Genomic DNA, 11,104 nt, shown 5'->3' with positions numbered 1-11,104 from the left:
TACATTACAGAGTCCTAAATCACAATCAGTTTGAGTTATCTGCTTCAACCACCAACACTGTTACACCCCACATAGAAGACATTTAAACTCCAGTATCCGTTAGAGGGAGAAAACACATTGCTCAATGACAACAATGCTGTGTACTAAGTCTGTACTGTAACCAGCCTCTGTGCTCCTCTCGTCCTCCTCTCCTCCTCTTCTCCTCCTCCTCCTCTCCTCTTCCTCTCCTCCTCCTCTCCTCCTCCTCTCCTCCTCGTTCCTGACCAGACCCATACGATGACTGGGGGGGATCCGTGGTTTCCCATGCAGCACCAGTGTGGTGCGGCTCTAATTACACGCTGTGTTGGCATAGCTGAAATAACTGACTTAGAGTGAGGTCAAAACACGGAATTCCAAAGAATAATTGTCCAAATATGGATATCCAGGAAACTATTGATATGGATTTCCAGGAGAGGATATGTTGGTGTCATGCAGGCAGGTAACTCAGGCAACATATGATAAGTGAGCTGTTATGTTCTTAATCTATTAAAATTACTTAATTACATGTTGTATTAACACAAATTAAGTATTTAAAATGTTGTTTCAATTACACTGAATATGACAACACTCCTGTTGAGTCGTAAAAGCCTTTACAAAGAAACATACATGGGAACCCATTACAGTAATATACATTACTGTTGAATAAGTTCAAATAATTCCGCAGGAATTTTGGACAGTGGTATAATTTAATTTCGTATAGGATGGTGTAGCACCTTTAAAGTATCTCAGCATGAGTGAGTTTCTCTGATGAAGGCCCAGGGGTTTGGAAAGCGGAACTCCTTGACAGGATGTAGCCGTGTTCTTATTTGACCCTCCCTTCTTCCTGGTGTGGGTGAACATGTTTTTTAAAGGCACCACAGACCCTGTAGTTAAGACTCCTAAATTACATGTAACTTTTGACAGGGAGGGGGAGGATGGAGAGGAGGATGGATTGTTTGGATGGATGGATCCGTATGTGTGTGTGTGTGTGTGTATGTGGGAGAGAGGAGGGCTGTGTCTGTGCTAGCTCGTGAGAATAAGTGTGTTTGCAACTGTACGTGTGTGTGTACGTGTGTACATACTCGCCTTTGTCCATGTTTGTTTGGGTATATTGTGTGTGTAGGTGTGTGCAATCCAGTGTACAAGTGTGCGTAAGTGTCTTGTGAGTACGTGTGTGCGTGTGTATGTGTGTGCACAAGCCTGTGTACATTTATGCATGTGTCTTGTGTGTGGGTGTGAACAATCTTGTGTACATCTGTGTATGTATGTCTATGTCTGTCCACATGTATATTGTGTGTGCATGAGTGTGTGTGCATGAATGTGTGTGTGTGTGTGTGTCCAGGCTCACCAACAAACCCACCTTCCCTGTTGACTGGCGATGCAGCTTGGCGTAGCATTGTCGCCTGGGAGGAAATGATGCAACAATGTTAATTGGAGTTCATGCTTAGTTATATAGCTCTGCCTGCTTCCACAGTCACCACATCCACTAATGTGATTGTCTCAGCATCCAGTCTCCACACTTCTGAGATCAAGCGTGGCACTGCAGCCTACCTCTGTACACCACATAGGAACCATTAGCTGAGCAGTCTACTGTATCAGGTTACAGCAGAGCTGAAGGTAAAAGACCTAATAACTTGTACAAAGTTGCATGAATGGATATGGAATGTGTTACTTTCAGTAATGAGGTAAGATATAAGTGCATGTTTTCACATGCAGACTGTTTGCTGTGGATGAAGTGTTGTTGTTGGTGGTAGTGGAGGGGAGTTTGGTCTGAAATGCATTTTCTGATCAAGTTTATGATAATTGTATTTACTACTAAGTCATGTTTCACACACTGGAAAACGTGTCAAACTTAAATCCAATTTGTGTTCATAATAGAATGAAGATTACCACAGTAATACTCTGTCTGATGGGAGCCGTTTCTGCAAACCCAGTAAGTAACATTCCTAGATTTATGAGAAAAAGCAACAAATCAATTGTCAAATGTACATAAGATTTGTATGCTTTTTATTTCTGTTCTCACACCCTGTCTGTCTCCGACTTAAATTTGTCTTTCAACAGATTTTGCACCGAGTAGACATGGAGCCATGTGTGTCTGAATCAAATGCAGTGAGTACTGTCACAACATGCAATCAGAATCCATTGCACTTGGTTGTGGCATTGGGTGTGGGCTCTTGAAATCTCCACACAGACAGAAGTCTCCCGAGTGTAATCAACCTGTCTGCCTCCCTCTCTTACATATCCCCATTTCAGCAAGAAAAGCTGACAATTGCAGTAATTTATACCTGTGCCAAACCTCAGGTTTAGTAAACATTTGAGGTTAGCCTCCTCTGCATTATGTACATCCATGTATCAGACTGTGTAGGTGATGTTAGCTTGTTGGGGCCACAATAGGGCATGTTTAGATTCCAAATGAACATGATGATTGTTGACATTGGCGGACGGAGTTCTCATTAAAATGAACTGTTGTTTCTGGCTGTGTTTTTTTGTCTTTCAGACTCAATGTTTGTCTGGCTCACAATCGTCAGATCAAAGTGACACTTCAGAACTTCAGGTGGGTGTGAATTGTTTTGAGGGTAATGTATTATTGTTTGTTGTTGCATGGTTATTATTGTCTGCGATCTTAACAGATCTCTTCTGCACTTATGTTGCAGAGCTCTGAGGAAAACACATCAGAAGATACATCTGAGAACCAGGTCAGTAACACCTCCTTTGATGAAGCCAAGACACCTTCCAAAACACAGCAGATGTGTTCATGCTGAGGTCATCTGCATTCTTATCATGTAGGTCACAGCTGGGTTTCTCTTTTCAGACTTCAGAATCCGAGTCAGAGTCAGAATCATTGGAATCCAATTCTGATGATGAGGTGGGTGTGGATGCATCAGTAGACACAATTACACAGACAAATGATGTTGACAAAACAACCAAAACGAGCTCTGGTCTTATTGCATATTTTGCTTACTTAAATTCAATGAACATTACTAATCCCCCAGTGGTAGTGTCACAGTAAAAGCAGCGTTGTCTGTTTCCCACCAACAGAGTTCTGAAAAGAGTCAGAGCCAATCACTACAAGACACAGTAAGATAATAAGAAAAAGATAAAGTGTTAATAAATTAAATGCATTGTTGGTAGTTTTGTCAGTTCAGCTTATCATTACCACATGATAGAATGTTCAGAAACATTCATGCAATACCTATGATGTAAGATCAATGGTCATCATTTGATGTATTTGTCATTGCCCATTGAAGAAAGATTAGTGTTCTTATGTCAGGAATATTGTAAAAGGTCTTTTCTTTCTGTAAATGTTGGTGCAGAACACGTCACGCGAGATGGGTGTCACCAGTGACAACAGCCTGGGCAGTGAGGAGAACATTCGCAAGGTGAGATAGGACTATTGACATTATGACAGCAACAGACCTGTGCTTACAAGCTTGCCATCATGAGACACTTAGGTGTAATTTATACACAAATGTGATTTCTGCTCATATATCTAGAGCTATAACCGTTGTGATGTTGTGAAGTCATGTTTTTATAACAGTTTCGTTTATTGAATAATCTTGTCCATGTCCAGAGTTGGATCCGGATGTTTGCAAATGTCATCCAAGTCCTGAGCCCCAAGGTCAACGGCAGTGTCAAGGTCAAAGGTCAACCAGATCATCAGAATGTTGAGGAGGGAGAACAGCTGCAAACCTCCATTCACACAACCACTGCCATGACAGTCAACCAGAAGGGCACCACAGTACCAAGCAATGGAGACATCTTTTTGGTGGAAAGTATTTCCCAACCGTTAGATGGTCAAATTGCGACCATTCCCAGAGAGGACCATGATGACAGAGAAGGTTGTGATACCAGCAATGTGCCAGAGGCTAACACTGACTCCAGTGAGAGTAGTGACACCTCTGAGGCCAGTGACAGCAGTGACACCAGCGAGAGCACAGAAAGTGAGACCAGCGACAGCGCAGACACACAACAGATGGAAACCAGGGACTGCCGGGTAGGTGTCGATAGCACTGCCTGCGACAGTGACGAGTATGTCTTCCAGGACATAGGTGATGACGCTCATTACCCAGTGGAACACCTAATGATGCCAGAAGAGGTGCATGAGTTGCATCTACGGAGATAATGAACACCTTGACGAACATCTCTCAATCCTACACTGTTTTATTTGACACTCTGCTTTTGTTGAGTTGCATTACACATAGAGATAAGAAGCTTTGTCAAGTTGTATTGTGCTTCAGTACCTCAATTGATGGTCAGCTTTAATTATGACTTCAAACTAATGTTATAGATAGCAGGTGGTCAGTTTATAGGCATGGTTTCTGCCAAATTTGAAATAAAATGTAGCCCTATTTGTTTGTGTTGTTCTGTAAATGGCTTTGTACTTTAATACGTGTTTACAATAAATGTATTGTATTCAGGATAACGTGTCAAGTGTAGCTCCATCAAGTGTTGACAATTGAAGTTGTCTAAATCCTCCTATAAAGTCTCATCGGCCGGTTAGCTCAGTTGGTTAGAGCGTGGTGCTAATAACGCCAAGGTCGCGGGTTCGATACCCGTACTGGCCATACTATTTTTTTAAATGCGTATTTTAGGATACTGTTTCGTTTTAGAAATTGTATTTTATGTTAAATGTGTTAGTTGCTGGAGAGCGGTATTTAACAAGGGGTGGCCATTTAAAGGCGTTCTTCTAATTTTTACAACTTGCATCACATTTCACAACTTCCGTTGATGTTTTAGTTGAAGCCTGGGTCAAATATTCTGATACAATTGCATTGCATGGTGTGTGAATTTAAGCACGTAACGCAGTTTGACTAACATCAGAGAATGTTTAATAGGTAGACGGGCTCTGCTAACATGGATCAGGGTCCGGAAACCCAGGCTTTTGAATACGCATGTGCACAAACTATGGACAGGCGCTTCGGCTACCTAATCTAAATAATGCGTACATTTTCATAAATGACAATCATAATACAAGTGTCTTAGAAATTACATTTCTAGGCTGAACAAAGGAGTGGTTCATTTACCCGACCTAGTAGGCATAGCTACAAGCAAAGTAAAGTACAAGAAAAGTCCGCCTATTGAAATGGGGAACTCCCCTCAAGGAAATCCCCTGCAGTCGGAATATTTTCATTTCGAAATTGAGATGCGCCACATCTTTTAGCTTGTTGACCTCCTTGTTTTATTTAGAAAGTAGGCCTATTTGGCTTTATTAGAGAAGAACTCTCGAAGCACGACAATTGGACACCAAATAATGGACTATTGAAAACATTCGCTACCTACTGTGCTTTTATCTCCCTCAAAAAGTGTCATCTTCGGAAATACTCGCTTGCTATGGATAGTGTAAATGTTCACAATGATTCGTTGAAAGCAAAAATCCGGAGTTGTAATACTTTGAACACATTTTATCACGAAACGCGACAACAGATGGATACTTTGAATAAGCAGATTATCAAAAGGGACAATTTAATTTCTGATCTTAAAGCAAGATTGGGTAAATATGAGAGAATTGATATTAATGTCGAGGGACAAGAGTCAGTTGTGATTGGACCATCCACGTGCTTAATTGAAAGTTTATGTAAAGAAATCTGCAAAATAAAGCAACAATTTTACGAGACACAGGTGAACACGTCCCATCAAGCAGAGTTGAGTCAACAAGTAAGTAGCCTATTTATTGGCAATCTGAATTATGGCATGCATGGAAAATAAATCATGCAGATAAAGTAACGTGTAACTCAATATTTATTTTGTAACTGGTTAGTCTATTGTTTTTTGATTGACTATATTGTCATGTTTGTATAGGTAAAAATGGTTAGATTACAATAATTTATGACTTTACACCTCTCCCTATACGAAATCTGTTCTATAGCCACGAAATCTACATAACGTGTACTGCTAAAATTAGCAGAACAAAGTAGTTCGGAACAGTATAGTAAGACGTTTCCCTGGGGAATTTGACGTGTTTGTCAGGTAAATTTGACAAACTCCTTATCATGTTGATAATAATAATTGACAAATACTCTGTATAGGTGTGTTCACACTCTTTGATAAGGAAACTATATATTATATATATGTAATATATTACAGAGCTATTTATTAAAAGCATAAATGATAAAGTCATATCTTTTACATAAAGGCTTAGTTTATTTTTAGTGAAACTGACAAACTTGATACAAATCTCAATTCTTCAGACCCACCATACAAGTACAGTGGGTGTTGCTGTAGCATCAACCATACGTTTCCATCTCACAGCGTCTGTGTGGGTGCAGGTGCAACTGTTGTTTTATGGGTTGGCAAGACAGTTGAGCAACAATTCTTTCTTCTACCAAGAACAACACACAGAATTCATGTTCAAACCCTCAGTGTGTTCCCACAAAGGGAAACTATAAACTGTATACTTGAGTATGATTGACATCCTCTAAAGCTTGCGTCCTCACACTGCTCCTCTCCTCCTCACTCTCTATTTCTCCCCGTCACTCTCCTCTCTCTCCATCTCTTCCTCCATTACTCTCTCTCTCCATATACCTTCCTCTCTCTATCTCTCCCCTTTTCACATTCTCCGTGTCTCTCTCTCTCCCTACCCTCTCTCCCCACAGGAGATCCAGAGGTTGAAGCAGCAACTGAGAGAGAAGGAGAGGGAGCTGGAGACCTTCACCCTCCAACCAGAGCATGAGAAGGACGAGGAGATCCAGAGGCTGCGGGGAGCGCTGGAGGAGAGGGATCGAGCGCAGGCCACCAGAGCTGTGCTGTGCAACTCCCTGGTGGAGGAAGCAGACCAGCTGCGAGCCCAGCTGGCAGCGACAGTCCGGGTATGCCAGGAGCTGCTGGGCAGACTGGAGAAAGAGAAGAAGGGAGGTTTGACGGAGGAGGAACAGACGCAACAGAGGGGAAAGCAGGTGTGTAATATTGTAGTCGTAGCAGACCCAGTCAGAATAGACTTTTAACTGTAACATTGTTGGTAACAACGTCACCAACAACCTTTGCTATTTTGTGCCCCCTGATCTGCTGAGTTTGTGACTGAAAAAGAGAATAATTGCTCGGCAACACAAATAGTGAATTTCCTATTTATGATCTCTCACATTTGCCATAAGTATTGATTTTCCCATGAGGAGTCAAACCCACAGTGCATTTTATTAGTAAGCCCATTTATTGTAAAGGTTGTTGAGTTTTTGATGCCGCATTTATTCATTTTGAAACTGAAATTGTCAGTCATCTAGTCTACTAAAATGTCCCATTATTTTCCTCTACACGTCTGGCAGTTATGTACATGACTGACATTGATTGTTTCTGGAATTCCCTGAAAGACTGTTTCATTTTGAGGTTTGATTTCTGTTTGTTCATGAAGATGACAGACGGGTCTCAGGAAGCACTGGTGAAAAAACTGCAGGAGCAGAACCGACAGCTGAAACACAGCGTGGCTCATGTAAGAACAGGTCTTACCCCTAACAATGAACCAACCATTGCATGCAAATTTGAGTGGCCCGACCAGAAAAAGCCTGAAATGTTACGGGGGAGTGACTATCCTTTTCTTCTTCCCAGGTTGAAGCTCTGAACGCTAAATGGCAGAAGTATGATGCGAGCAGGGAAGAGTACGTCAGAGGACTGTGCCAGCGACTGAAGGAGTTCAGTGTCCAGGCTACCTCCAGCACTAGCCCAGTAGAAGGGCCTGGGCCTAGGCCCGGGTCTGGATCAGGTTTGGTGCCTGGCTTGGCCTCACCCAGTAGCGGGTTGCTCCAGAAGGAGATAGCCAGGCTTAACGGCTTACTGGAAGAGAAGATTAGAGACTGTGGGAGACTTGGAAGAGACTTGGAGGGCATGAGGAGGAAAAACCAGGAATGTATTCAAACGCTAGAGCAACAGGTCAGTGACAAATATGGAAATATTCCGCCCTCTTATTCTTATAATGCAACATATTCCAGTGTTTTTGGATCATGAAACCCGACTTGTGTCCTTCCTCATTATGATATGATAACAGGACCACACCTGGGTAGGACTTCACCTGACCTCATCCCTCCCTCTCTTTATCTCCCACAGGTTCTTATCTATACAGAGGACTTCAAGTCAGAGCGGGCGGACAGAGAGAGAGCACAGGGCACGATCCAGGATCTAAAGGAGGAGGTCTCTCGCCTACAGCAGCAGCTCCACGCACAGGTGAGGCCTTAGTGTAGCATGAGCTACCAGGTCTCACACAACATGGATAAGACTGGACACAGACATCTTATTCTATGATATAGCTGTCTAATTGCTGGTCAATAACGTAGCTTGCAAACACGCAAGGAGACCTTAGTCAGGCTGGAACACATCCTCAAAATTTCATGCACCGAAATGGCACTAGAAAAAAAATGAATAAGAAATATTAAGGACAAGCAGTTGTGGTCAGTCTAAATGTGGTTCTGTATCTTTGACAGAGTCGTGGTAAGGACGCAAAGGCGACATGCAGAGTTCATACTGGAGTCCGAGTCTCACCTCACCGGCGAATGGACACGACCCAATCGTTGTTAAGGACTAGCGCGGACCTGCCGGTTGCCAAGCACCAGACCAGCCAATCAGCAGCAGCACAGACAGAGCTGCTTGTCCCAGCCTGGATGGAGACCCGGGGACTGTCAGAACTACAGTGCCCACGATGCTTCACAACGTTTGATGAAAACCAAGCCACAGAGTATCTGAACCACTGTGAGGAGTGCGCCAGGCTGTGAAAGGTACAACATGAATGAGACTAGACTATTATCTCTTCCTGACCTGTTATTCTATTCCGGACCTGACGAAAGCTGAGCACTGGAGAAAAACACTAAATGTGGCTGAACGTTTTGGACTTTTGAAATGTATTTTGAATAAGAACTGACTTTGAGTTCAGAGTCTAAACCTCTTAAATGTCATAAGTGTCAAATGTTTTATTTAGCAGTCCCACTATGTGTCACATAAGATTGACCCCCCAAAAAATGCAGGTTTTTTTTGTGGCAAGAACATAAGATGTCTGTTTGTATGGACATTATGAATACTAGGTGATTGAATATCACTGCAATATAAAATATACCTCCATTAATATTCTCTGCATGAAATGATGACCGTGTTGCACATCCTTCTTATCTTATGCCAAATTGATTTCCTAAATGCACAGATTATTGAGTTTAAATACATAAGCTTCCCTCTGGTTAAAGATTTTGAGTTTATTCTTAATATGGTGCTATTAGCTGTACATGTTTTAATGATATATTTTGAGTCTGTAAATTATCTATTCAGTTTCCCTGATAGATTTTTTTTTACTAGCTACTGTACATGCCACAGACAGAGTTCAATGACAGTATTATATCTAATTTATTTTATCCGTGTTGTTCTAGAAACTGGCACATAACAGTGAAATCAAAAACAATTAATATTTTTTGCACCCAACACATGTTACATTCTTGCAATAAATGTAACATAATGCTCCATTATGTCAACTGAAAATGCAAAAGAAAGTGCTTTTTCAGTTGAATCATGACTGACAATGTTTTAGCTCAGTTCTATGAAATATCACAATATCCCTTGCTGTTGTTCACAAATATTTATTTTTTTATAATAAAAGTTTAGTGTTGGCCTCGATCACATGGTGTCACATTATTCAGTGAAATCAGATCGTAAGGAGGCTGTGTGGGGGTTAGTCAGGAAGGTAACTGACAGTCATGTTCCGGGTCGGTGGGGAGGAAGAGAAAAAAGCAGCAGAATGATTGTGATGGTAATGATGTGGTTGTGTGCGTATGTATTTGTTTCTGACATCAGATATAAACACAAAAGCTGCTGAACTGTCTGTGCATGCCAGCGTGTCTCTTTGCTTGTGTAGAGTAGTGGTAGAGAGACCACGTCCCTCTGACCACAGCTGAAACATTGAGTGTGTGTGTGTATATGTATATGTGGACAGGGTGGAAACCCCCTTCCCTGAGTAGTCTGAATGGGCATGCTTTACAGTGTGCTACATTCCCAGCTGTCCTATGGCTGAAGGGAACACTGCAAAAGGACAGACCGGACCAGTCAGACACTAGTTCTAGTTTCAACTGAATCAGGATCAGTTGTCTCATGTCAAGCCCTCAATTCAATCCTTGTGAGAGGAAAGAAAAACGAAGTTTAGGACCTGTTAGTTGTTGCGAGTGTAGTTTGTCTTTGTTAAAATTAAGTGGGCGGTTATTAAGTTGAAAGAGGGGGTGGACAAAGCACTAGAGTTCTTTGTGTGTGTGTGTATGTGTCAACCTTATAAGAGGAATGTGTGTACAGCCGTGGCCAAAGGTGTTGGGAGCAACATACATTTTGTGTTTCTAAAGCTAGCTGGGCCTTGGCATAAAATGACTGCTAACATAATTTCAGTAAGTCATATCATCAGCACAGGGGAAAGTGTGAACTAGTTCTAGCCAGGTGAAATCACTCTATCATTCTGATTGGATTTTAAGAGCAGATTGACTGCTGTAAAAGAGGGTAGTATTTGCATATATTGAAAATGTTCGCCCCAAATAACCTTGAAATAATATGAAATGTGCCTTATTGTGATTACAGTATTCTATAGAAACGTGAAAACATTTTCCTCAAATACTGAACCAGCAAACTTACCACCAAACACAACATTTGTCATTGCCAAAACTTATGGTCACGACCGTATACACCCTGTAGACCTTGTATGTATGCGGTTGCAAAGACGCAGCCATAGTAACAATAGGACTAGGCTCTTCCTGTTTTTTAACTGACTACTTAAATGTCTTCTCGTCATTCCATTTACAGCCTCACACATTCAATAGAAATGAAATCTTTCTGTTTCATTTTGTAAAGGGACCTACTGAATAGTAAAGTAGGCAGCCCAACGTGTTCACCTGGCTATGGCACTATAAGATCAAAACTCTGCCTTGGTTGAGTACCACTTGTGGTAAAGAAGCACATTCTACAAGAGACACCTGAGTAAAACTGTGTCAAACGCAACTAAAAGGTCAACGAAAGAAAACCCATCAGGTTTCGAAGACCTACGATCAGCCAAATCATAGTTTTGGGATGACGTAGGGACCGTGTTTGGGGAAGATGTTTGATAACCGTCAACTAGTTCCCATGGCGTATAAACATTTACATAGAG

At 41.7% G+C, this 11,104-nt stretch overlaps 2 protein-coding genes and 1 non-coding gene across 5 annotated transcripts; all 3 read left to right on the top strand.

Annotated features, from left to right (window-relative positions):
* The first annotated feature begins 292 nt into the window (after nucleotides 1-292).
* scpp1 (secretory calcium-binding phosphoprotein 1) lies at nucleotides 293-4,431 on the top strand. Of its 3 annotated transcripts, XM_047045398.1 has the most exons (10): nucleotides 293-478; nucleotides 1,493-1,635; nucleotides 1,897-1,951; nucleotides 2,080-2,127; nucleotides 2,516-2,572; nucleotides 2,673-2,714; nucleotides 2,831-2,884; nucleotides 3,058-3,096; nucleotides 3,333-3,398; nucleotides 3,590-4,431. In XM_047045398.1, the coding sequence occupies exons 3-10, from the start codon at nucleotides 1,898-1,900 to the stop codon at nucleotides 4,139-4,141; spliced, it is 912 nt and encodes a 303-aa protein (XP_046901354.1). In that variant the 5' UTR covers nucleotides 293-478; nucleotides 1,493-1,635; nucleotide 1,897; the 3' UTR covers nucleotides 4,142-4,431. The 3 variants fall into 3 exon arrangements, with proteins under 3 accessions (XP_046901354.1, XP_046901356.1, XP_046901353.1); XM_047045400.1 differs by lacking the exon at nucleotides 293-478 and having other exon boundaries at nucleotides 1,357-1,635; XM_047045397.1 differs by lacking the exon at nucleotides 293-478 and having other exon boundaries at nucleotides 1,631-1,703.
* A 78-nt stretch (nucleotides 4,432-4,509) lies between these two features.
* trnai-aau lies at nucleotides 4,510-4,583 on the top strand. Its single transcript has one exon. It is a non-coding gene; the product is annotated as a tRNA-Ile (tRNA).
* Nucleotides 4,584-4,978: 395 nt separating this feature from the next.
* Nucleotides 4,979-9,728, top strand: tnip2 (TNFAIP3 interacting protein 2). The gene is made up of 6 exons (XM_047044989.1): nucleotides 4,979-5,673; nucleotides 6,612-6,911; nucleotides 7,361-7,438; nucleotides 7,555-7,875; nucleotides 8,050-8,166; nucleotides 8,424-9,728. Exons 1-6 carry the CDS (start codon nucleotides 5,350-5,352, stop codon nucleotides 8,709-8,711), a joined length of 1,428 nt encoding a protein of 475 aa, XP_046900945.1. The 5' UTR covers nucleotides 4,979-5,349; the 3' UTR covers nucleotides 8,712-9,728.
* Nucleotides 9,729-11,104: the final 1,376 nt, after the last annotated feature.

Source organism: Hypomesus transpacificus, chromosome 22 (assembly GCF_021917145.1).
Source record: "Hypomesus transpacificus isolate Combined female chromosome 22, fHypTra1, whole genome shotgun sequence".
Classification (NCBI taxonomy): Eukaryota; Metazoa; Chordata; class Actinopteri; order Osmeriformes; family Osmeridae; genus Hypomesus; species Hypomesus transpacificus.
The sequence above is the reverse complement of the archived record's forward strand: the minus strand, read 5'-3'. Positions and strand labels throughout refer to the sequence as shown.